We start from the raw sequence: 25,148 nt of genomic DNA on the forward strand, positions 1-25,148 counted from the left end.
CCCAATGAAAAGAATGGCAATGTCTGTCTCTTTAAGGAACTACTGGGTGTTAAGAATAATACTTTTCTCATGTTAAAATTCAGATTTCACCGTTTTTTAAGAATTTTGCTTTGGTCATCTGAAGGTCAGTGAAGAGGCTTGAAAGAAGGAAGTATTTGAAATAGTGGAGGAAAATTTGTAGAAGAGGTCAAGAGACTTGAGCTTTTTTCTGACTGTCTATTAGTTGCAGTAGACTTTTAGGGGAGACAATGAACTTGCCAGACATCATTTTTCACATTTGTCAAATAAGGTGGTTGCTGTGTGTCTCTTACAGAGATACCATAATGCTACAGCTGGGTGATGGAAGAGGAAGAATTTTATAAGATAAAGTATTCAATCAGTACATAGTGATGATATTTCTAATTGCTTTGCTTTATATTTTGAAAGCGTAACTTCTTCTGATAAGAATATGTCAGTGTAGAGAACCCCAAAGTGATTAGTCTTTTTTTGTTGTTTTTACTCTGGTAACCTTCTTAAGGTAACAGTCTTTTCCTGTTTCTCGTCTGTCTTTAGAGAGGTAGCCGACTTCCAGCTTTCTGTGGATTCTCTATTGGAAAACAACAATGACCATTCAAGACCAGACATTCAAATGCAAGCCATGAAACTAGCAGAGAAGGTACTTTAGCACTATTACCTCTTTTGACATTATAATAAACATGTTAAATAAAAAAATATCCTGCAGGCTATGTCAGCCATAATAATGGATTTAATAGTGTGTCTTTGTTCAAGACACCTTGGAAAGTATAATTTAAATTTTAGCTGCATACTATAAGGTTAGGATGGTTTTTGAAATTAGTTATGAAACACTCCTCTTGAGCTGACAGTATTCAGTTTTTTGATTAACTACTTATAGGAAGACTGAGTGTTAATTAAATTTATAGATTGAAGCTGGATGGCCTTCTGAATTCTGGAGAACAAGTTTGATAAATTAGAACAGTGGGCTGCAGTTTTAAAAATGAGTTTCTGAGAAGATGAACATTAAAATATGAGAAGAAATGATAAGCTGTAAATAGAACCATGATTTCAGAGAAGTGGTTAGATGATTTAATAAACCTCTCTCATTTCTAATTTCTCTGATGGGCTCAGTATCTAACAGAGGAATTGAAAGGATTGTGGAGAATGACCGCATCTGAATTGTTAGTGTTTAATACCTTCAGAAAGAAAACTCAGGAAGGTTTGAGACAAAGTTGTTTTGTTTTGTTTTAAATAGGATTACTGCATGTGATACTGAGGAAGGCATGGGTATGCTGAAGAGCCCAAACTGTGAGAGTCACTTTCACAGGAAAATGTGTAGAGAATGCGTATGGCAGAGAGGCTCTGGTTGCTAAATAGATGTTCATTTGACCGCAAAAATCACCCCAGATTTGTTTTCTTTTTTTGCCACACTTCACGCGGGACCTTAGTTCCCCAACGTGGAGTTGGACCCGCAGTCTCTCACCCCAGATTTTTATCAGGAAGCATGCCAGGAATAAAATTCTCCTAACTACAATATTTATTTCCTCCTCCTCCCGTGAGTTCTCAAAAATGAAAACTGGTGGCTCCTCTGTAACACCAGGTATCTCTTGAAATAAACTTAATGAGTCTCCCGGCTGCTTTGAACATCTGGATGGTTAGAAATGGAAAGCGTGTTCATTAAAGACCAAATATTTACATTTTTTACACATTTAATGGGGGTGTAAGTTGTTTTAGTAGAGGCCCTAACAGAGTATCATGTTCTATCACTCTTATGAAAGGTGGGTAAAATAGAGAGTTCATTGCATGTCACGGTACGTAAGGTGGGGGTAAAGTGATGGCTCCTTTTTTCCACATTAGAGAATTTGAGGTGAGAGCATGGGAAAGAGGAAGAGAGAGTCTCTGAACAGAGTAGCATCCCAGTCGGGAAAGAAGAAAACGTGAGCACCAATGTAACGGCAGCTGGAGAGACCCGCTAAGCCCAAGTCCAGACGCATGGCTATGAGAGAGGACACACCTGCTGTCCTTGGAAGCCAGTCCTATAGGATTAGAGCTGCAGAACTCACTAGGCCTGTTTTATAACATTCCTGTTTCACTTTATATCTTTTCAGCTAAAATGTGACACAGTGGTGAGTGAAATCAGCGCTGGCCAGGGGACTGTGAATTTCAAAATCAACAGAGAGCTGCTAACAAAGGTGAGGCTGGTCACGGCGCAGCCGCTGCGCCTTCTCCCATTCCCCTGCTGCAGCGGCAGTGTTTTCCCTCTGGTTCTTAAACTGATCCCGCCGCCTCTTGCCTCAGACGTTTTGCACGTTCTGATCCCACCGCCTGGAAACCCCCCAAGTTCAGTCTGCTTGTCCGGCACATCTTGATGTTCCCTGGCAGTGCCTCTCTGACCCCTTCATTCATACGTGCTCTTAACGTGTATATGCCTCCTTGGCAGAATTTAACTGTAGTTGCTGTTTTACATTTTTCTTATTTGATGAATGCCTTTTGCCCTTTAAACTCTAATTTTCATTAGGGCTTAAAGCATCTGTTTTTCTCACATACCCGGTTCCTAGTACAGCACCAGGCCTGCAGTAAGTGCGAGATAACCATTATTAAATGAATCAATGGACTCCGTATTGAATACAGGAAAGGTACTGTGGGGTGCCACCCTTTCGTAGCCTATAATCTGTTGGAAGCATAAGGTGTATACAAGAAAAACCATAAGACTCTTTTTCTTTTAATAAAACAATATGAATTTTCTTAAAGTGATTGGTATAGTAAGCATAAGAAAGACCAGAGATGGCGAAATAGGCTGACCTGAAGAAGCTGGGGAAACCTCACAGAGGAACTGGGTCTCCGCTGAGTGAGTGTGGAGGACAGGTAATCCTAGATAAGCAGGGGTGCGAGACCCTTTGAGTTTTATCTCAGTTGAACTTTAAAATTTATCATAATGCAGTTTGGTCTATTATTTAAAAAAAAAAACACTATTGTTGGGTAGGTCAGGCTTTGTATATACTATGGTCTTTAATTGCAAATAAGGATAAAACCCAAACTTCTAATATAGTTTCTTACCAAGATTATGTAGTTTACAGATATTTACCCATCAGCCCTATAATTCTTCTGAAAGAGTTAGTGTTTCATGCTTGTCTTTAGATCTTTGAACTTTTTTCTTTTATCTTTTTTCCCACTGTTATTTGAAGATTAAACTTGTTAAACCAAAATCTGTCACAGAGACAAGAAAGAAATTTGTTTTGAGCTTGTTAAAAAGTGTCTCTATCTTGTTGGGCTCTTGATAACATTTCTTGTCAACTTAGCAAACCAGTGAATCTAATGTCCCATTTTGAAATAAAGGACCCTTTCTCCCCAGCTGCTCTCAGTGTCTGCAGGAGGGGGGCGGCTCAGCAGTGTGCCTTTCAAATTTCAGGCCCCTTGATGGACGCCAATATTTTACTTTTTTTGTTTTCCCTGAGATGGGAAAATGTGCTATGGTAGATGAAGTTTGCCTTTATAGCCAGCTTAGCTTAAGGAGATGTGGTTTATATTTTGAGGCAAGGCATATATTTTGTTAATAATTTAAAATTTCAATGGTCGTGAGTTTTCATGCTTTATTACAATTAATTATGAGGTTTTTCTGTGGTATAAGGATGCCCACTAGCTCACTCATTAAAAATATTCGCAAATCCCTCTCAGTTGACAATGGGGGGAAAGAGTAAGAGCTTTGAGGTCCAGCTGCTCTTCCTCATGTGGAAACCCTCCCTTCATTGTAACAACTTTGAGGCTCTGGATAATAACGTGATTTTATTGTCCTTAGTTAAAGGACAAGCAGATTGCTTGCAGCGGCCCTGCCCAGTGTCACAGTAAAGATACACCCTAGAGCGCACCCATAGTTTGAGAAAGGAATGTTAAGCATTGTACCTGTGTTATAAGTTATGATTTAATAGTAATTCTTATCTGCTCAAAGCCTAATTTCTTCTACACTTGGCGCCATTATTTTGGGGCCTTAATATTCATTTGTGAGTCTCAAGTTTCCAGATCACATTGAAAAGAAAATTCAACCCTCTCTGGACCATTATAAAACTTTGTTTCCACTTTGAAGTTATCAAGATTAACATGTAGCCAATGATCTATGTCCAAAACTTAATCATCAAGCAGAGAATTATGAGTTTGTCATTGCTTACACATGTACAAATTTAGCCTTGCATAAAATGTATCTGTTCATGCATTGCAATTGAGTTACTAATACTGGCAGAAATGGGATGATTAACTGTTAGCTCAGGTTTGGAACACTAATAGCAGTTTATACTGTCTTCATATAAATCATCCTCAAAGGTAGGAGGCTAAAATGTGAAATTAAAAGCAGTGCGAACTGCCACAGCTCTGGGACTAGATAATACATTTTTGGGGGCTGGAGGAACTTATCACTGTGAAGAGCTCTCACTTTGGCACCAGACTTGTTCCTGGGGCTTCCCTGATAGCTCAGTTGGTAAAGAATCTGCCTGCAGTGCGGGAGACCCTGGTTCAATTCCTGAGTTGGAAGATCTGCTAGAGAAGAAATAGGCTGCCCGCTCCAGTATTCTTGGGCTTCCCTGGTGGCTCAGCTGGTAAAAGAATCTGCCTGCAGTGTGGGACACCTGGGTTTGATCCCTGGGTTGGGAAGATCCCCTGTAGAAGGGGAAGGCTGCCCACTCCAGTGTTCTCGCCTGGAGAATTCCATGGACTATGTAGCCTGTAGGGTCACAGAGAGTCAGACGTGGCTGAGCAACTTTCACTTTCACTTTTCAGAGATGACTTTCAGAAGCAACTGTAGCTTCAATTAATAGTTAGTTCAGTTTACAGGGAGGAAAAACAGAAAATGAGTTTTAACCACATAGGGAAAAAGCAAACAAAATCCTGTTTTTGTTTTTTGGGTTTTTTTGGTGTGCCTTAGAAATAAACAATGAATAACCTCATTTTTTATTTCATATACATGCAGTTTTGTTTGCCAAATTCAACTGTGCATGCTCTTCCAAAACTTAAGGAAAAGAAAAAAAAAGACTCATTTAAGTGTCTCTAACTTTGCTCATTATTTCACTAGTTGAGTTTATGTCAGTAGGCAGTGGTTACATTCAAGTCATGTGTAGTCTCAGTTGAACACATGGAAAGAACATGTTGAACACATGGAAAGCAGAACACACGTTTCTGCTACTAAGGAACTGATCTGCCATTCAAGCATTCTAACTTCATTAGAAGTTCTGTTGAAAGTTGTGGAGAAATACTGACTAATAAAGAATTCAATAAAATGGCAAAATCCATCTACAGAAAATGGAATGGTGGTAGGGAAACAGAAAGTACCAGCCAGTTGGCATAGTCATTAATTGGCTGAAGCAACCCAAAAAGTGAAACTTTTGAAAGATTTAGTTTCTGTTAAGTTCTTTATGTACCTGCATTTACATTACCAAGTATATCTTACCTTTAAACATAAATATTGGTGAATAAATGACCCCTAACTTATTTCTCTTTTGTAATATCAGGGAACTTTACTAGCTCTCTGACATTCTTCTTTGTGCCCACTAATTCAATAAACTCCTTGCTTATTATTTGCCAGGGACTATATTACTGAAATCTAGAGACAAAATGGCATGTGTCCTGGCCTCAAGGAAAGAAAAGCATTGAAAAATCACGATGTAATGTGTAATGGCTAGACACTGGGATGAACCATGTAAAGAAGGCATGTGTAAGATGCAGTCCCAGTGTAAAGAAAGAAGCACATAAATCTCTTCTCTTTTTCCTTCACTCCATCAGAGTAAATCTGTCTTGAGGAGGCAAAAGATAACCTTGAATTAGGATGAAAATAAAGAATATCCTTGGGAGATAGGAGGGCAGGCATTCCAGGCAGAGGGGACAGTTGGGCCAGGGTACAAGGAAGAATACGGCGTTGTCTAGAAGTCAGAAGGTGACTGAGTCTGATTTGTATGTTGGATGGCCTGGGGAAGGATATGACATTACACAGTGGGAAGGGCCTTACGTGCTCTGCCTAACAGTTACAGCTTTTTCCTCTCTCATTATTTCTGCGGTGTGTTATGTGTACCACAGGTGGCGCCTGTGATGATTCTTTGGTATTATGCTAATGAAATTTATTTCATTTTAATCATTATATATTATCTGTTACTGTAAAACAACACTTCTAACTTGTGATTTTTATCAGTATTACAGTGTGCTTTTCAACAAACCAATTTCCTCAAAATTGAAAAAGTAAAAATGATATGCATGTAAAAATCAAACCAGAAACTGCAAAGTCACTTAAGTGGTAAGAAATCATTGAAGCCTTAAAACAGAAAGTAAATCATGGCCGACTCTTTGTGACCCCATGGCCTGTAGCCCACCAGGCTCCTCCGTCCATGGGATTCCCCAGGCAAGAGTACTGGAGTGGATTGCCACTTCCTCCTCCAGGGGCTCTTTCCAACCCAGGGATCGAACCTGCGTCTCCTATATTGGCAGTCGGGTTCTCTATCACTGAGCCGCTAGGAAAGCCCATAGACCTGATTAAATATGTATATTATATAAGATAGGCACTACTTTTCTGTTTTAGTTTTTGTAGCAGTGTAGCTGACAGATGATGAGGGTCTAAACCAGAGGAGAGAACTAGAGTGATATGTAGGAGACAGCACATGCAGAGCTTGGTGACTAAGAGATGACTGATTCTGGAGGTTGAGGGTAGAAGGTAGATCTTAGGAACTCCCAGGTCTCTGACTTGGTTAGCTGGAGGGTTCAGAGTGAAGTTTGTAGAAATGAAGAATGTAAAAAGAAGAGGAGTATGTTCTGTTTGAAGTGCCTGAGAGAGATGCTCAATCCTGGGTTGTGTAGATCAATCTATAGCACACGATTCTGGTAGGTAAGTGGTGAAGTCTTAGGACTTTACACCTAGGAGAAGTGTAAGTAAGGAGCTAGAAGCGAGAAAAGAGCGCAGCAAGGGAATCGGGTGGGCATTGAAAGAGGAATCTGCAAAGGAAAGCAAAAGTCAGGAGAATGATGTCACTGCAACCAAAGAAGGAGGGGTAGTTTCAAGGAGAAGGGAGTCGTCATCCATCAAAATGGTGCTTAAAAGTGGTTACCCCTGGGGAAGGCAGAAAGGGATGAGGATTAGCGCAGACTTTCGCCTTATCTTAATTTGTTTAATTTTTTTAATTTTACAAAAAATGAATTGATAAAAATAATAAACACAACTTAAGTATTCAGCTGGGTTGACATTTAAAATACTGATTTTGAGAACACCTTCAGTGAAGCAGTAGAGAAAGAAACTATATATAGTTAGCAGGTGGGTTGAATTGTCAGTGAATGCTTTGGAAGCGAAGCGCATAAGGTAGTCTTTTTTTTTTTATAAGGTAGTCTTAAAGGTTTTTGTTTGTTTGTTTGTTTATGCCAGAGAAATCAATTATTCAAGAGTCATTTCTTAAAAGAGAATTGTAACTGCCAGTACCTTTTTTGGAGTCTGCCATCCCTTAACATAAAAAGGGATAGAAGGTGAAAAGGCTGGATAAGCCGTAACCTCTGAGTGATCCAAGTATGAATTACCTGTAACATTTGCCGCCCTACTTAGAAGCTCCTTGTGACCCATATTCTTGGAGTAACAAACACTGAATGGGTCCCTCGTGTGCTGTAGACAGTACTGTATTTAATGTCTATATAATCCTTTCTCTCTGCGGCTTAATGCACAGTGTCAGTGAAGGATTTTCTCTGTGTCTAAATGGGAAATGTGGCCCATTTTAAGATTGTAAGGCTTAAAGATAACATAGAAGCTTCTAGACTTGAGCCTCGCACTCTATGGAGGCTTCTTAAAAGTGTTGCTTTGTTGCTTCCTGCTGCCTTTCTGCCTTTTCGATTTAGTGACTGTCTTAACCAGCCCTAATGATAGAATTCTTCATGTCAGAAACTGCATTTTTAGGACTTAAAATCCTGTTTGTAGAACAAAATCAGTAAAAGAGTAAGTAAAAATCTATCAGTCATTTCAAAATCCTACAATAAAAAATAAATAATGAATAAATGCATCATCACCCTTAGCAAAAAATAAAGTATGAATTTTGTGACCTGTATAGTAATTCTATGGTGAATAACTAAAAATTAACCTGGAATATGTTTTGACACTTTCTGTGGTATTGCCTCATTTCTTACTTGGCCAAGAGGCACTTGAGTTATGATTTTTATTTGTTTTCTGCCGTTACTGAGGTCATCAATATCACAGAAGTAGCAGCACCATGCCGAGTTAACACTTAAGCTGTGGAGTGAGCAAAGTTTTTGCAGTGTGACCTAGGGAAAGTTACTTAACCAGTCTGAGCTTCTGTTTCCTCGCTTGTAAAAGTAATACTCATTTCAGGGTAGTAGTGAGGAGTAATATATATAATACATATAAAATGTTTAGTACAGTGCCTGGCTTGTAATCTGCATTCAATAAATATTAGATGCTGCTTCTGGTTTTATTGTTGCTATTTGCTATGGGACTTTTGGCAGTTATCCCTCTAAACTTGAGTTTCTCCATCTGTAAAATACCTACATCATTGGCTGCCGTGAGGATGAATAGACATGATGTGTAACAGGGCACAGAGGCCCCACAGATGTTAACTTGTGTCACGACTGCTCTGATTAGCATTAGCGATCAAAGGAGGCAGTGCTGCTAACTGCTGTAAAATTCTCAGCTCCGTAAATCAGAATGAGAAAATTAGCAAGAATTAGTTCCCAGTAACAAAGTAATTAAGAAAATTGCAATTTTTCTGTATCATTAAATCCCATACCTTTTACTCTTTAGACTGTACTGCAACAGGTGATTGAAGATGGCTCAAAATATGGATTAAAAAGTGAACTTTTTTCTGGCCTCCCCCAGAAGAGGATCGTGGTTGAATTCAGGTGAGTACCTACCGATCATATGCATTCGTTGATCAACTGACTGGGCAGGTGGGTGTTTTACTGTTATCATCTAGGTCTCACAAAATTACACATGGAAAAATGAAAAATCAGTGAGCTTATGTTCTTAAAGTCACAGTGAGTTGATCATTAAACCATGAATAAAACTTGTTGAAATTTAACCAAAAAAAGTACCTAATGGTTATTATGGGTTTTTTCCTTTATTAATTATGTATTAATAGATTTTTTATTTGTTTTTTTAGAAGATCTAGTTCTTCATTTTAGTGGACTCTTAAGGTACATATAATGGTTACTATCATATTAAGAATTGCAAAGTAATATAGTTACCAGAAAACAAGCTTTTTGTGCTTGTGACATATGTGTATGTATTTTTAGCTTTATTGAGGTATAATTGACAAAATTATAAGGTAACATGTGCAGCATGATTTGATATATATATATATATATATATATATTTACACACACACACACACACACACACAGACACAGTGGGGGGATTTCCCCAACTGAGTTAATGAATAGCTCTGTTACCTTACGTATTTACTTCTTTGTTTGTGTGAGAACATATGTTCTACTTGCTTAACAAGTTTCAGTTATACAAGACAGTGTTATCAAGTATACTCTCCACGTTATACTTTAGATCCTCAGTACTTATTTGTCTTACAGCCGGAAGTCTGAACCTTTTACCAGCCTCCTCCTATTTCCCCTGGCCTCCGGCCTCTGACAGCTACTTCTCTATTCTGTTTCTAGAGTGTGACTGTTTAGTCTTTAGATCTGACATGTACGTGATGGCACGCAGTGTTTGTCTCTGTCTGTCTGCTCATTTCACTTGGCATAATGCCCTACAGTTCCATCCGTGCTGTTGCAAATGACAGAATTCCCTTTGTTTTTAAAAGCTGAATCACAGTGCATCATATAGACACACCACATTCTCCTTACCCTTCATCTGCGGATGGACACCTCGGTTGTCTCCGTGCCTTGGCGACCGTGAATAGTGCTGCAGTGCACATGGGGGATCAGCTGTCTCTTCAGGATACTGATTTTCTCTCCTTCGGTTGTATGCCCAGGAGTGGAATTGCTGGTGGCTCAAATGGTAAAGAGTCCACCTGCAATGCAGGAGACCTGGGTTCAATCCCTGGTTTGGGAAGATCCCCTGGAGAAGGACATGGCATCCCACTCCAGTATTCTTGCCTGGAGAATCCCTATGGACAAAGGAGCCTGGCGGGCTACGGTCCATGGGGTCTCAGAGTTGGACACGCCTGAGTGACTGAGCACACACACTCGGATTATCCCAGATCAGGCGCCTTTGTGCTCTTTGCAAGTTCCCATATGGCCTGGCGTACTTTCTTTTTGGCCTGAGATGTTCCAGTCTTGCGCAGACCTGGAATTGTCCATTTCCCCCAAGAAGTCCTCGTTCCCTTTTTGTGAGGAAGGCATTTAGAAGCCAAGTTCCGGCTATAGGAGTGCTTATTACTACTGGAACTCAATTTTTACTGATGTTACCAATTCAGATCCAACATCCCAGGGTCCATTACATGAAATGCATATTATTTAAAATTACCAGAAAGATAGCTTGATGTTTTAATATGGCTCTGCATAGTCTTCATGATAACTTTCTTACATGCCATCAATGAAACCATCTAATCTTTGAATTGTTCTTAGGTAACCAAAAAAGAAAAAGCGATCGCTTTTGGAGTACGGTTGGCAGGTGACCGCTCATGACCATTTTTTGGAGAAATTGTATTTGTCTTATTCAAAGCTAGGGGAAAGTGTCGATGAGCTGTTTTCTCACTTAACTAGAACTTGCTAGAGCCTTTGTCTTAGTATATGTTTTTGTGGAAGGTTTTTTTAAGTGGATGTGGTAAATACGATTTCCAGTTTCTTAACTCATAATTTATTGTGATAACTTAAACTTAGTTATGATTAGCACCTGGATAATCAGAGGTGAATGGGGTTTATTTGTACTGTCTTCTGCCACTCAATCCTGTTCTTAGAAAAAGCAGGCCTTCTAAGACTTGGTAAACTCGTCTGTGTATGACAAGGATTGATTGTTGAGTAAGCTAACCTTCTCATGGAGCAGGTACAGATTATGAATAAATCTTGTGCTTCCAGTGTGCCCCAATCAGGATGTTTAAAGTTCAAACGTTGTTGCGTCGAAAGAGCAAAGAGACCTCTGCAGTCATCCTCACAGCAGAGAGGAGCTACACTAAGGCCATCCCCCAAAGAAAGCTGCTTGTCGTTTCAGTGATCTCTTGCATAACAAGCCACTACAAAACTTGATGCGGGGAATGGCAAGCTTTAGCTCATGGGAAAAATCCAGCCTGCTGTATTTTTGTAAGTTTGGAATACAGTCTTAGATGTTCATTTACTTATTGTCAGAGTGGCTACTTTGATACTCTAATGGCAATTGAGTACAATAGACAAATAATTGAGATAGAGACCACATGGCCTAAAATATTTACTGTCCGGCTCTTTAAGAAAAAGTTTGCCACACTACTGATGAGTGTTTTAAAAGAACAACCAGTTGTTTTATGTTTCATGTATAGACCAGGAAACTGGGGAGAGCATCGCCTAATGGTTTTTTTGCTTGCCTGTGGCCACTTAAGCAACTCTGGTCATCTAGACATTATACTAGGGCTAGAAATCCAGGTAACTCACTTACTTTTCTGCTGTCTCACCTGTGGGCTGGCCAGGCATCTCTCTGTATTCTCTCTCCAGCAGAGTAGCCATACCTCTTTACAAAGGTGCTCAGGACTCCAAAATAGTAAAACATCTGGTCTTGTAACGGGTATATCATCACTTATGTCACTACTGGTCAAAGCAAGTCACAAGATCATCCCTGACTCGGGGCAGGGAAGTAGATTATATCTCTTAACGAAAGAGTGGCAAAGAGTGTGTGGACACTTTGAATTCTTTTCCTTCTGTCTTTACAGTGATGCAGCATACGTACCCTTCTCTGGGGAGGCACTTCAGTACTCTTACACTCCTTGCTCTCACCTAACCAGCAGTAAGGGAATATCAGGAGGAAAGTGGTATAATATCTGTTACTGCACATTCGCCCTTGAAATAGTGCTATTGCCAGTTTCTTGAAATGTGAGGAGTTGCCACCCATGCTCCTTAATGTTCACTTCCTCTTTACCATCCCTTCTCCCCAACCAAAATCAAAATACCAAGACTAGTCTTTCTTAGTCATTGATTCTTTGGTTTTTCTCCAGAGCTTTTATTTCCCATATGATACTCATTTTTGTTTATGCTTATAAGAAATGTCTAAAAATAGCCTGTTCCATTTGAGTTGTATTCTGGAGGCTTTTTGAACTGCAGTTTGTTTACTTACAGATTTGCCTCTCTCAACTTGTTCCCAAAGGAGTTAAGGAAGGCTGGAACTTTTATAAGCATCTGATCATTGATGAAAGCAGAGTCCATTTCCCAGCAGTCATCTCTGCTTTCTGTTATTTTTCATCTGGCATTGGTGGGGGACTATAGCTGCTTCCTCCCTTAGAAGTATTCCAGATTCTGTGATTCTTACTGTGGTTTCAAAAGAGAGACAGAGAGGTAGATGGGAGGGTAAAAAGTGATAGAAAACATCCTTCCTGAATTTCTTCTGAAAATGAGAGAGGGGGGAAGAGAGAACTTATTTAAATATATAGTATCCTTAATAGACCAGGTGACTTCACCCCAGAGTGAAGACATAGAAACTCTGTGTTCAAGAAACTGCCCCAGGGACTTCCCTGGGGGCCCAGTGCTTGAGAGCCCTCCTCCCAGTGCCGGGGCTGAGGGTCGGTCCCTGGTCGGAAACTTAGATCTCACACGCCTTGGGGCCAAAATGCCGGAGCATAAAACAGAAGCAGTGTTGTAACAGGTTCAGTGAAGAGTTTTTAAATGGTCCACATCAAAAGAAATCTTTGAAAAGTGGAAACTTGGCCCTTAAATTGAGATGATGATGGTGATGCTAGGTCAAGGAGCGTGCCCAGAGTCACAGAGCTAACTCTGAATCCTGTATGTTTAACCTTTACTGCCTCCGTGGTACAGTGACATATGGTTAGCTTCCCTATATTTTGTCAGACCCAGGAGGAGTGTGATAAAGTGCCAGGGTAGGTGGCTGTCTGCCTTGGACTCTGGTTTTCCCCGGTGGGCATAGTAAGACCTGAAGCGTCAGCAGTGGTCGCCTCTCTCCTGAGTCAGCCCTTCCTCTTGTGTTCAGATCTAATCTTCAGGAGCACAATCAGCAGCGGCAGCCACTCTTCTCTTGTACCAACACGTGTTTCCCCACCCGCTGCTGTTCCTCCATGTGAAGTGTACCCACAAAACAAATTGACCTCTGGGAAGATGGGAGTCCAGGAGATCAGGGTACCAGTTTTCACTTAGTAACTGATTCAGTCATCTAGAATGGGACAGTTTATTTCTCTAGTCTCTTATGTGTGGAAAATAAGAGTAATAATATCTCTTTTCTTACAAGATTGAGGAAATTACATGAAGTAATACTTCAGAGTTCCAGTAAAGCATCCAAGTTGTAATCCATAGTAGTTACTTTGGTTGCCAAAGGAATTGAATTTGTATTTTCCATTTCATTGTATTCCCTTCTGAGTAGGAATGTGGTGCCAGAGAATGTCAAATTGATATTTCAAGGGAGGTTTTTTGAAGCTCTAGACAGATTTTTCTTTTAATTCTAAAGAAAAAGTACCAAAGTTCTAGCCAAGAGGCACATTAAAAGATGTTCAGCACTGCTAATCATCAGAGAAATACAAATCAAAACCACAATGAGATATCACCTCACACCTATCAGAATGGGTATCATCAGAAAGGTCACAAATAACAAATGTTGGCAAAGATGTGAGAAAAGGGAACCCTGGTGCACTGTTGGAGAGAATGGAAATTGGTAAAGCCACTGTGGAAAACAGTATGGAGGTTTCTCAAAAAACTAAAAATAAAACTACCATATGATCCAGCAATATCTCTCCTGGGTATATATCTGAAGGAAAAAAAACACTAAAAAGACTCATGCACCCCAGCATTCACAGCAGCATTATTTACACTAGCTAAGATATGGAAATAATCTATGTGTCCATCAACAGATGGATGGGTAAAGATGAGGTTTGTGTGGAATACCACTCAGCCATAACAAAGAATGAAAATTACCATTTGCAACAGCAGAGATGGACTTGGAGGGCATTGTACTAAATGAAATAAGTCAGAGGAAGACAAATGCTCATGTTATTATTTATAGGTGGAATCTAAAAATTAAGCTAACGAAACAACAGAAAAGAAACAAGCACAGACAGAGAGCACAGACTTGGGGTTCCCAGGGGGGAGGGGCGAGGCGGGCGGGGCAAGACCTGCAGACTGCTGCGTCTGAACCAGCTGCACGGATGGATCGTGCCGCGCGGGGCAGCATCTTACAGCAACTTTAAATGGAGCTTTTTCTTTAGAGGTTGCGATTCACCGTTGTGCACCTGAAACATACAATGTAAACCAACTGTACTTTTTTGCATTTTTAAAAATGCAAAAGCTATGCAAAAACTGTATTATTAGCTAGTATTTTTATTAGAGAACAACCTTAGTTTTTAACAATTCAAAGAGGACAAAGGCTGTGCAGTGAGAAGGCAGTGTCCCCCCTGCCCCAGAGTCTCCTGTTTCCTTACACAGACAGTCGGCGATGTCAGTTTCCTGCTTACCCGCCTAGAGATCATACACCTTACACATTGTTCTCCTCTTTCCATTAGACAATGTATCTTACATTCCTTTAATATCAGCACATCCATGGCCAGCTTATTTTTAGTTTTTTATAGTTTTCCTTTTAAATCAGCTATATTGAGGTATAATTATACAGTACAGTGCAAATCACTGTATTTCAACATGCAGTTTAATGAGTTTTATCAAAGATGCCAGGTCACATAACCACCACTACCAGTTATGATACCACAATTTCTGTCTTTTTTTTTTTTTTTTTAACCTTCGTCTGTATTACTCCCTTTTACTCTGCTTACTTGGGATTTAGTTTGAGCCTCCCTTTCTAGTTTCTTAAAGGAGAGTCTTCAATTATTGATTTGAAACCTTTCTTCTGTTCTGATATAAACATTGTCACAGTATAGATTGGTCTGCTTTAGCTACACCTCAGGAATTTGCTAGTAAGGAGGCAGTCCTGAGGGTCACCCTGTCGGCTGACCTTCTCCTGGGGATCACAGTCCTTCACCGTCCTGTTCAATGTCATGAAACCAGTGTTCCATAGATCTTTCTAGTTTTCTAGTTGTTTAAGGCAGAAGGGTAATTAAGCCTAAGCCTTGTTCTTCTCTCCTCTTCTCTTGACTAGAAGCAGGAGATTACTTATTTTTTAATCCCATAGAAGAACATTTGCTTTCTTTCTAAATAACGATTACACGAATTTCCTTATAGTTTCATAATTTCACAATTGTATACAGATATCTGTCAGATCAAGGTTTTAAACTGTAATACCTTTAAAAAGGTAAATAACAAGGCTTTGGAGACAGACCACAAGTAAGCTCTTGTTTTTACCACTTTTAACTAGCTGTGTCCTAGTTAATATCTTTTTTTAATATTGAAAACTTAGGAAATTTTCAAACATACACAAAAGAGAGAAAATGTATATTAAGCTCCATATGCTCATCATCTATGTTCAAGAGTCCTCAAGATATTGCCAAATGTACTTCATTATCTTTTTTCCTTTTTGTGTCTCAATTTTCTCGTCAAAAATAAGAGATGAGAGTACCTCTACCACAGTTCTTCTGACTGTTGAGTCAGTGCCTGTAACGTGCGTCAGGCTGCCTGTCGGGGAGTGAAGGTGCTTTAGAAGCATTAGGTGTCGATAAATCTTAATTGCAACTTCTCAAACACCAAGAGTAACAAATGTGTTGCTTGAGAATTTGGAATGGTAAATTCTATTTCTGGTTATCCTGGGAAGCTTTCCACATAAATATTTTTATATTTTTGTTTTAATTTCTGATACAATAAATATTGATAGATACTACTCATATAAACAAAATTCCTTTGGGGTCCACAATAATTTTTAGACATTAAAGAATTGAGAACCAGCACACTAAACTTAATTTCTAATAACGTACCTTGTTTATGTCAAAACAATCTCTCTGAATTTCTTCATCTTTTTACCAGGCCTCTGCTGTATCCGCTTGCTAAGTGTGCTGCTTCTGTGTATGTTAGGTGACTCCTTCTTGAGACACAGGATCAATTTCCTAAGGATGGTTCTTTCTGAGATCTAATTTATCTTTGCTCTAAATGTCTAATTTTTAAAAATTGTTTATTTTTGGTTGCGCTGGGTCTTCATTGCTGCGCACGAGCTTTATCTAGTTTGGACGAGCAGGGGCTACTCTTCATTGCAGTATCTTCTCCTGTTACGGACCACAGGCTCTAGGCGCATGGGCTTCAGTAGTTGTGGTACATAAGCTTAGTTGCTCCTTGGCATGTGAAATCTTCCCGGCCTAGGGATCAAACCTGGGTCTCCTTCACTGGCAGGCAGATTCTTATCCACTGTACCAGCAGGGAAGTCCTCTAAATGTCTAAATTTTTAACTGTCTTTGTCCAAAATTACGAAAGGCTTTTGTCCACAATTATATTAAACTATAGCTATGACCTAATTCATTTTAGAATTCTTGTTCGTAGAACAGAAAAAAATAACTTTTACAATTATCTTGCAGTTCACCTAATGTTGCCAAAAAATTTCACGTTGGACATTTGCGTTCTACCATCATAGGTAAGTGCTGTTAGTTTCACATAAAGTACTGAACATGACTTTTGGAGCAGCATTTGGTAATTACAGCCTTATGGTTTAATGCTTAAGTAGCAAAAGGACAAAGAAACAAAAAAATGAAGTTTGTATGAGATTAATGCTAGTTAAATATGACCCCAAAATGAAAAAAATTGGTTTAAAAATGACAAAAAGAAATTTGTTTCAAAACCAAAAGATTGACTCAGAAACCAGGTATGTATATTTTGATTTTAACTTGTTAAAAGTATGTATGCATATTAAGAAGAACTGAAAGATGCATAAATGAAAACAGTTATATGGGGTTGATAGTCATCCTCCCAATTTTTTTTTTGTTCATATATTTTGTTTTAAAAAATAAGCTCAGTCTGAGTCATATGAGTACTAACTGGAGTTTTCAAGACTGAAAATTGAAACAGGCCTCTCCTAACAAAGATGACTGTGATACTTCCTGGTTGTAATGGTTGAGTGTACAGCGGACTTATGATTTCTACTAAAACATGACATTATATAGTAGCCCATCTTAAAACTGCAGTTAGAATTGTGTAATATTAGAATTGGAAGGGACTTTAGAGTTTATCTCATGTAATCTGTCTTCCAGTATAGAAATCTGTCTTTTGCATACTTAAAAGAAAGTGATTTAATCTATACTGGAATACTTTAAAGATTTGGGGAATGTCCATATTTGTGGAATAGGTTATATTGCACTACAGTCAACTCTCGTTGTTACAAAGTTCTCAAGCAGCATTACAAGAGAGGAAATGACAGGACTTGACAAAAAAGAATATAAGAAATAATACTGTATAAGAAAAGCTATGTAAGTCAAAAGCATAGGAGTAATTGATGGGTAGAGCATGATAAACTTGTTTGACAATTGTTAAGGGACATGCTTGAACCAGGAAGAGATAATATTTATTGAAACTTACCATGTTAAGTGTTTTCATGTGTTATCTGAACTAGTTTCACAGTAGCCCTGATTAGTAAGTCCTGTTGGTTATAGATGAGGAAACTCAGACACCAAAAGTAACTCCCCAAACCAGAAAGCTAGTAAAGTATAGCAGCAAGGATTTGAAATTAGGCGGCCTAATTCCAAAAGCCTAGGTTCAGGCATTTAGTTGGATTTATAAGCCAATAGGTGTTTCCCTGGTAGCTTAGCTGGTAAAGAATCTGCCTGCTATGCAGGAGACCCCATTCGATTCCTGGGTCAGCAAGATCCCCTGGAGAAGGGATAGGCTATCCACCCCAGTGTTCATGGGCTTCCCTGGTGGATCAGATGGTAAAGAATCTGTCTGCAATGCTGGAGACCTGGGTCGGGAAGATCCCCTGGAGGAGGGCATGGCAACCTACTCCAGTATTCTTGCTTGGAGAATCCCCATGGACAGAGGAGCCTGACGGGCTACGGTCCATGGTGTTGCAGAGTTGGACTCAATTAAATGACTAAGCACACACGAGATAATAAGGTACTACAAAAAACGAGGGATACAGTCTCAGTGCCAGCTGCGAAAGGTGAATTCTGTTGCTGGGACTGTGTAGTTTGGGGAAGTCTAGAAGTAGGGAAACTGGAGAAGTAGCTACTGTAACTTGTCAGTTAGGCCTATTGGTTATTTGCAGAAAACTAGATCTCTAGTAAAAGCAGGAGGGAATTTACAATGGGATATTGAATAGCTTGCAGAGTTGTTGGGAGTGCTAAAGACTCTTTGGATTAAGCTTACATAGATGATGCCCAAAACTACCACAGAACTTCATCATCAAGGGAGCTTCTGCCTTTTCTTCGATTACTGCCGCTGCCAGAGTCAGGAACCTACCATTATTCCTGGTTTATTGTACCTTCGAGAATTCAGAGAAGCAAAAGAGGTCACCCCATCCTATCTTTCACTTCCCTTGGAAGTTGTGTGACAGGACACTAGGACCTCCAGAAGTGACGCCACCAAGAGTCAGAGCCTCCACCACTGTGCTTTACAGAAAAAGTAAAGGTAGCTTGCTGCTCACCATCTAGATCACAAAGGAAGTGGGCCTCCTTGCCCGTGACTTCTGGAACCCTCACTGCGAGAGGTTCCGGGGTCTGTGACTGTCAGCTTCCCAGCCTCTGCGGTATGTGCAGAACGGAGTAGATGTCAGAGGTCAAGCCTGCATCAGCAGTAAGAAGGATAGAGGCCTTGGAGTCCTGTGTGCCGTTATTTGGGGAGCAGCGTGAGAGGTTGGACTTCATAATTGAAAGGAGGTGGAGTGAGCTACTTAACAAAAATCCATATGGCTGAGTTCTTTAGGGAACACCCAAACTATATATTCTTTGTTAATTACTGAGACTGTTATTTGCTGTCCTTGGAATTGACTTGGAATCACCATTACTCTGTGTATTTATAACCTCCATTAATGTTGATGAAAATTGTGAGATTTAGAATAATTACATCCTCCAAAATAATTTTTACTCCTTTTCCATATTATAGATGAAAACACAATAATGAATGTTTTTGTTTTTAAAAAAAAGTTAGTAAATTTTATCAAGAGAATTTTCTGTTATGCTTTGATATTAGATGGTTCTTATGCCAAAACATATAAGAATGAGAAATTATGTATTTTATTGATTACTAGGAAATTTTATAGCAAATCTCAAAGAAGCTTTAGGACATCAAGTAACAAGAATAAATTATCTTGGAGATTGGGGCATGCAGTTTGGTAAGTAAGTAAGTTCAAGGTTTTATTTTTCACATCATTGTTAAGTTTAATTTGTTTTAATATCACGTTACTTGATCATCTGGGCAAAATATGGGCCAACTCCCATTGGATGAAGTACTGCCTCCTACCTTTTTTTTTTTTTTCCTGATGGCTCTTTTCCATAAATCTTGTATTTTACTTATTAGAATAATTCTCATCATACAAGTAAGTTTTGGGGAAAGGAAACTTCATATATACAGAAAAAGCCCTGAAAAATATAGACTTTTGTGGTTTTATTAAAGTAGCTTACATTCATTAGTTAGTTAAATGTAGATGTAAGTATTAGGGGAAAAGTAAGACTAGGTATACACCCTTTTCAACAGCCTCTCTGGGTCAACCTATAGGAAATGGGATTTGTCATACCCTGAGCCAGTGGCCTAGAGGAAAAACAAACTGGGATATTTTGGCTTCCCCTTAAATTATACAAGTCATGGGGTGGGCGACTGGTCAAAATGAAAAGAGAGGAAGAAAAGAGTGAGGCCCAAACAGTTGAATGCCACAGATTGTCTCTAATGTCATGAGTTTACTGAGAACTCTTCCCAGCTCATATACTGCAGTAATCAAGGTGTGGGATGACAAGATAATGAAGCTGATGTGGTAGGGAAGGACTAGGAGCATGTAAAATGCAAAGTCCTTATTACAATCTCTGGCAGCTTCCATGTGCATTGTAAGATCCAGCCCCTGTGTCAGCTCGGAAAAGCATTCTCTGACACCCGACACGCCCTTGTCCACCTTCTCGCGTCACCGAGTTCCTAGCGTCCAGCTCTACCCAAATGTGCTTTTCTGTGACTGTGTTCTTTTGTATGCTGCTCTCCCCTGCCAGGTGAGATGTTCCATGAAAGCGTGGGCTATGTCTTAGTTATTCTTGTATCCATTGTGCTTGGCACATAATAGGCACTCAGAATGATGAAAGAATCTGTTTGGGGAAGTCTTTCACAGTCTATTCCAAAAGAAAGGCTTGGTAACGTTTTCAGTACTAAATACCATGTTTCATGTCTACTGAAATGAAATCAGAGTTTCTGAAAGATAAATTTATCATGATCTCTTATGAACGTTATCCTCTCAGTTAATAAAAATCTTTTTTAGACACTAAAAAGGATAGAACTTGAACCTAACAGTGCCCTTACTATTCATTGTGGAGGAACAGAAAACATGCCTCGCATTTAAAAAACCCACCTGCAGCTCACAGTGGGCACTCAGAGTTTTGGGCTCTAAGCCCAACAGTCAGATTTAATAGATGGCATCCACTTTATATGAGTTTTTCTGATTCCGGCAGTTCACAGCCATTAGCAGATATGTGATTATGATATTCATTAAATTTTAGCTGCAGGGTTTTAGTGTAGTGGTTTTTCTGTAAAGAACTACTATGGTAGAAAGAAAATCAGTTTTTTTCTTCCATAGTGCCATATGAGAGCATATTGCATTGAAATAGAAAAAAATTGTTTTTATTTACACCTGAGAATAATAATTGATTCTGTACCTCTCTTGGGGACATTTTCCAGATTTATGACTTCTAATAAATTTGATTGTCAAAAAAAAAAAAAAAAAAAGAACTACTATGGTTAATGATCTGTCGACATTTCCATCAAACCATCATTGTTAAAGAGTTAATTTTGGCTGTTCCCCTATCCCATATTAAAAGTTGGCTGACAGTTCTTAAGTACAGAATTAGTTTTTGGAAATGTATTAGCTTGAATGTCAAATGGAATTGGCCTTTACTTTTCCTGTCTCTATTTTTTAGAATGCTTTGGGTGTCTTTTTACACCCAACTTTCAGGACCCTGAATCATGATCACATTTGCTTTTGCTTAAAAGTGAATAGTGCTGGTACTTACTTTAGTCACCCTTCTAGTTCCTGTCGAAGCTCCAGAGATTACCCACCCTGTGTTTGGTAACAGTCCGCGCTCTGCTGAGCCTGTATAGAAGGATGCACATCATCGAGGCCCAGCAGCAACAGCTTCTTTAGATCCGAGGCTGGATACTGACATAGAAACACATTCATTTTTCTAAATTGTACTGCCTATAATTACTCTTGGCCCAGGCTACATGTATCCTTCAAATCCAAAGTTGTGGTCACCTTTTAGCAAAATACCTTAAGAATATAAATATTCACAGTCTGTACTGAGAATTTCCATTGTCATTTTCAAACCTCAACTATTATTTTTTGAAAAGTTCAAATTAATACCATCTCTGAATTTTGAACTTAGAAAAGACTAAAAAAACCAAAAACTTAAACAAAACAATGGCAAGTGAAAGACAAATACATAGCCAGATAAAAGCATTCTGTCACCTTGAATGAGATGAGAAGAGTGATCAGAGTCTTACTTTCAGTTATTTGAGAACTAGTCACTGCAACACTAATCTGATTCCTGTATTTATTTTCACATCTACAAATTTTAAGAGGCATCATCTGAACTCACTTCCCGTCACTGTCTTTTCACAGGTTTTGAGCATCTACTGTGTCCAGGGCCTGGTAGCACGATCTCCCTCTGCAGAGTAGTTGCTCAGTAAATGCTTGGTTTACTGATATCTTGTAGGGAGGGAGGTGCTGGGCACTGTTAGCACAAAGATAAATTAGTCCCAGACTCTGCCTTTGAGCTCATAGTCTTTTGGTTTCTGTGGAATTAATTTCAGTGAGCCCTTCTATATATATTGAATTTATGATTCCATATACTGAATTCGGCTTGTGTCAGTTTATGGGGTAGTAGGACATGATAGTGTGTGTTTTGCAATATCCTTAGGATGCATACCCGTTCGCTGCCATGACTGTTATCTACTGTTCCATTTTTTAATTTTCTCATTTTTGGATTATTGCGGCAGGTCTTCTAGGAGCTGGCTTCCAGCTGTTTGGCTATGAAGAAAAACTCCAGTCCAGCCCTTTGCAGCATCTCTTTGAAGTAAGTTGGCGAAAAAAAATTAGAAAATGCTTCATCTTTTTTCAGAGTACAGTGCAGCTTGGTAACACATTTTTACTCCTGAGGGACTTTAAACAACAACAACAACAAAACTGTTCCTTAAAACAAGGACCCAAAATTATTGAAAATGTTGCTTATATTTTACTAAGGACTTACTTTAATTTTCTTATCCAAATATTTCTTTTATTACTATTTTAGTTGATTTGGGACAGTGTTTATTCAGGTTTAGAATCTCGGTATAAGCACACACAATATCGGATTCAGCAGAGAATCCTGTTGGTCTTTTATTTGTTGTTATGTACTGCAGCCTTCTTCGCTCTGATAACTGTTAACTCATTTAGACTTGAGGAAACATGAGCTATGCGTCTTTGCTCGTGTTCTCTTGTAGAGGGGAGGCACGTGTATTTCTCCAGACTGTGCGTCCTTTCTCGTTTGTCTTTCAGCTCCTTTTCCTGGCTTTTGCCCAATGTGCACGTCTTTCTATTCTACCTCATTTACTCCCTCGGACACTCTGCTTTTCTGTCCTCAGTTCTTCTGGAGCTCATGAATAAAGCTCTTCCTGTCCAATTAATCTCCAGGAACGTGTTTCCTCTTCATTGTCCCAGTTGTTCTCTCTGGGCCTGACAAGGAGCACGGATCCTACCAGCCACTCTGGTGACATATGAGGGATCAGACCAAGGTTGTTTGTGAGGAAGAGTGCTTGCCCAGCAACACCCTGCCCCTCTAGCCAGAGCCACAGAGAGCACGTCGTTTTCATTTTTGTTACACTATTTAGTAGTTAAATTTAACAAAACACATCTGATTCTTAAAGATCTTTAACGTTGTGATTTCCTCCTGAGCTTGTACCTTCACTTGCATTTTAAATACCTGTGTTTTGATTTATGAAAGTGCAAGTGTTAGTCACTCAGTCATGTCCCACTCTTTGGAACCCATGGACTGCTCTGTCCATGGAATTCTCCAGGCGAGAATACTGAAGTGGGCTGCCATTCCCTTCTCCAGGGGGTCTTCCCGACCTAGAGATTGAACCCAAGTCTCCTGCATGGCAGGAAGGTATTTTACCAACTGAGCCATTTGATTTATACTGTTAACCAAAAGATCCCCCCTTTCCCACTGAGAGTTTTATGGATAGTTGAGAGTTTAAAAATGAGTAAGTCTTTATGGTTGTCAATAAAGTATGCTGCCTTAGTGCCTGGCATTTTACTGTATTATTTTCTAAAACTATGAATAATCATGAGTATTTTTACCATGAGCTTAGTGAACCTTTCATCAGATCCAGGCCCCAGAGACACACCCACAGTGCAGAAGATGCAAGAAACCACTTGGAGATCTTGTGTTGTTCAAAGAACATTCTTTAAGAATTTAGAGTACATTTTGACATATGAGAGTTACTCCTTGCATTTTTTTCCCACCCAATCTCAGAAGTTTTTAATTTAATCCTGATAGTAATAAATATTTTTAGCCCATAATGTTTTAAATATTGTAGTAAAATTTGTTCTTAAACTCTCTGGCAACCTAAACATACATTTTATTCTATGCAGTTTAATACAATTTCCTGCCTCTTGAGACTCATAAGAAGAGGGTTTTCAGATGTCTGTATTAGAGATTGTTGATTGACAGACACACATAAGGAACAGACGAAGGGGGTACTTTAATGAATAACAAAAAACTCAAGGCACAGTAGTATTGCTTTCATTAAGTGTTCTTTTGCCTAATAGCTTCATGGTGGTGGTGTTTTAGTTGCTATGTCATGTCTGACTCTTATGTGACCCCATGGCCTCTCACCTGCCAAACTGCTCTGCCCGTGGGGTTTTCTAGGCAAGATTACTGGAGTGGGTTGTCTTTTCCTTCTCCAGGGGATCTTTCCAACCCAAGGATCGGATCGAACTGTGTCTCCTGCTTGGCAGGTGATTCTTTACCACTGAACTACCTGGGAAGCCCTAACAGCCTCTTAGAGGAGCAGTATTTATAGACAAAAGAGCGCTAGTCAAACACACCCACCTTGCTGTTTGTGATGGAAGACAGCAATCCATGAGAGCACTTACCTGCTTTCTTCCTCCTTTCCTTGCTGAATGGAGGGAGATGCAGAGCCTAGTATGGCAGACTCTAGGTTATCTTATCTTTGCGCTGTTTTTGCAGACCCAGTTTTATTTTAAAATTATAGTTGTCACTGTAGGTTACCTCCAGCAACAGCTTTTAATATAAATGAGAAAGTTTGTCCCTTTTTGAGTGGTAAGCAAATGTTAATGATTTTGTCCTGTTTCTAAACAGAAAACCTGAACCTTGGTCAAAGCCATTTTTTTTCCTTCTCAAGTTACAGATGGAGCTCTTTTAGAGGAAGGAACTGGCTTCTTGGTCTTTTATCTGCAGCCTCAGACACCATGCCTTACAGTAAATGCTTGAATGAATTTGCCTCTTCTGTTTAAGTTATGGCATAAAGAAACCTTTTGTAAAGCTCCAAGGAAGGGCTAACTATCACAGGATACACTATCTAGCATTTGTCCCAAATCTGACTTATTTTGCAGTTTGCTGGTGAAGCACCCGAGTGCCAAGCCCAGGAGTCCAGCACGGGCAGCTTTGCTCCAGAGCGTTCTGCGTGCCGCAATGCCTCACCCCACCACGGGCCCTGCAGAGTGCCTTTCTGGGCCAGTCCTCCCCACTGGCTGTGATTATTCATTAAGTGTTTCCCTTTCTTTGAAAGTTAAATTGCCGCACCCCAGGCACCATTAGTAGTCCAGCTTTCACACTTTGAGTCTTCTGGCGCATTTGTTTTGAATTTGGCTGTGGCCGTCCAGGAGCAGATTTCATGGCCTTGGGTGCCTCTAATCTGCACCTTGACCAGTATCCCCGCAGTTGCAGTTTCTTAGCCAGGTTAGAAATCATTTCATAGTTTCAGCATTTGTTTTCTGTGAT

The 25,148-nt window shown here is 39.5% G+C and overlaps 1 protein-coding gene across 7 annotated transcripts in view; it reads left to right on the forward strand.

Annotated features, from left to right (window-relative positions):
• The window catches only part of RARS2 (arginyl-tRNA synthetase 2, mitochondrial), an 84,112-nt gene that overhangs the window by 19,273 nt on the left and 39,691 nt on the right, over nt 1–25,148 (forward strand). For all 7 annotated transcript variants that reach the window (XR_009690938.1, XM_061131571.1, XM_061131570.1 and 4 more), the window contains exons 3-8: nt 553–655; nt 2,103–2,186; nt 8,759–8,856; nt 16,542–16,597; nt 19,202–19,285; nt 22,144–22,220. Coding sequence is in view for 6 of the 7 variants with exons in the window: in XM_061131571.1 (XP_060987554.1) it covers nt 553–655; nt 2,103–2,186; nt 8,759–8,856; nt 16,542–16,597; nt 19,202–19,285; nt 22,144–22,220 (502 nt within the window). In the remaining variant the exon portion in view is untranslated. The remainder of the gene's footprint in view (nt 1–552; nt 656–2,102; nt 2,187–8,758; nt 8,857–16,541; nt 16,598–19,201; nt 19,286–22,143; nt 22,221–25,148) is intronic.

The sequence above is a fragment of the Dama dama genome, chromosome 28 (assembly GCF_033118175.1).
Source record: "Dama dama isolate Ldn47 chromosome 28, ASM3311817v1, whole genome shotgun sequence".
Taxonomy (NCBI): Eukaryota; Metazoa; Chordata; class Mammalia; order Artiodactyla; family Cervidae; genus Dama; species Dama dama.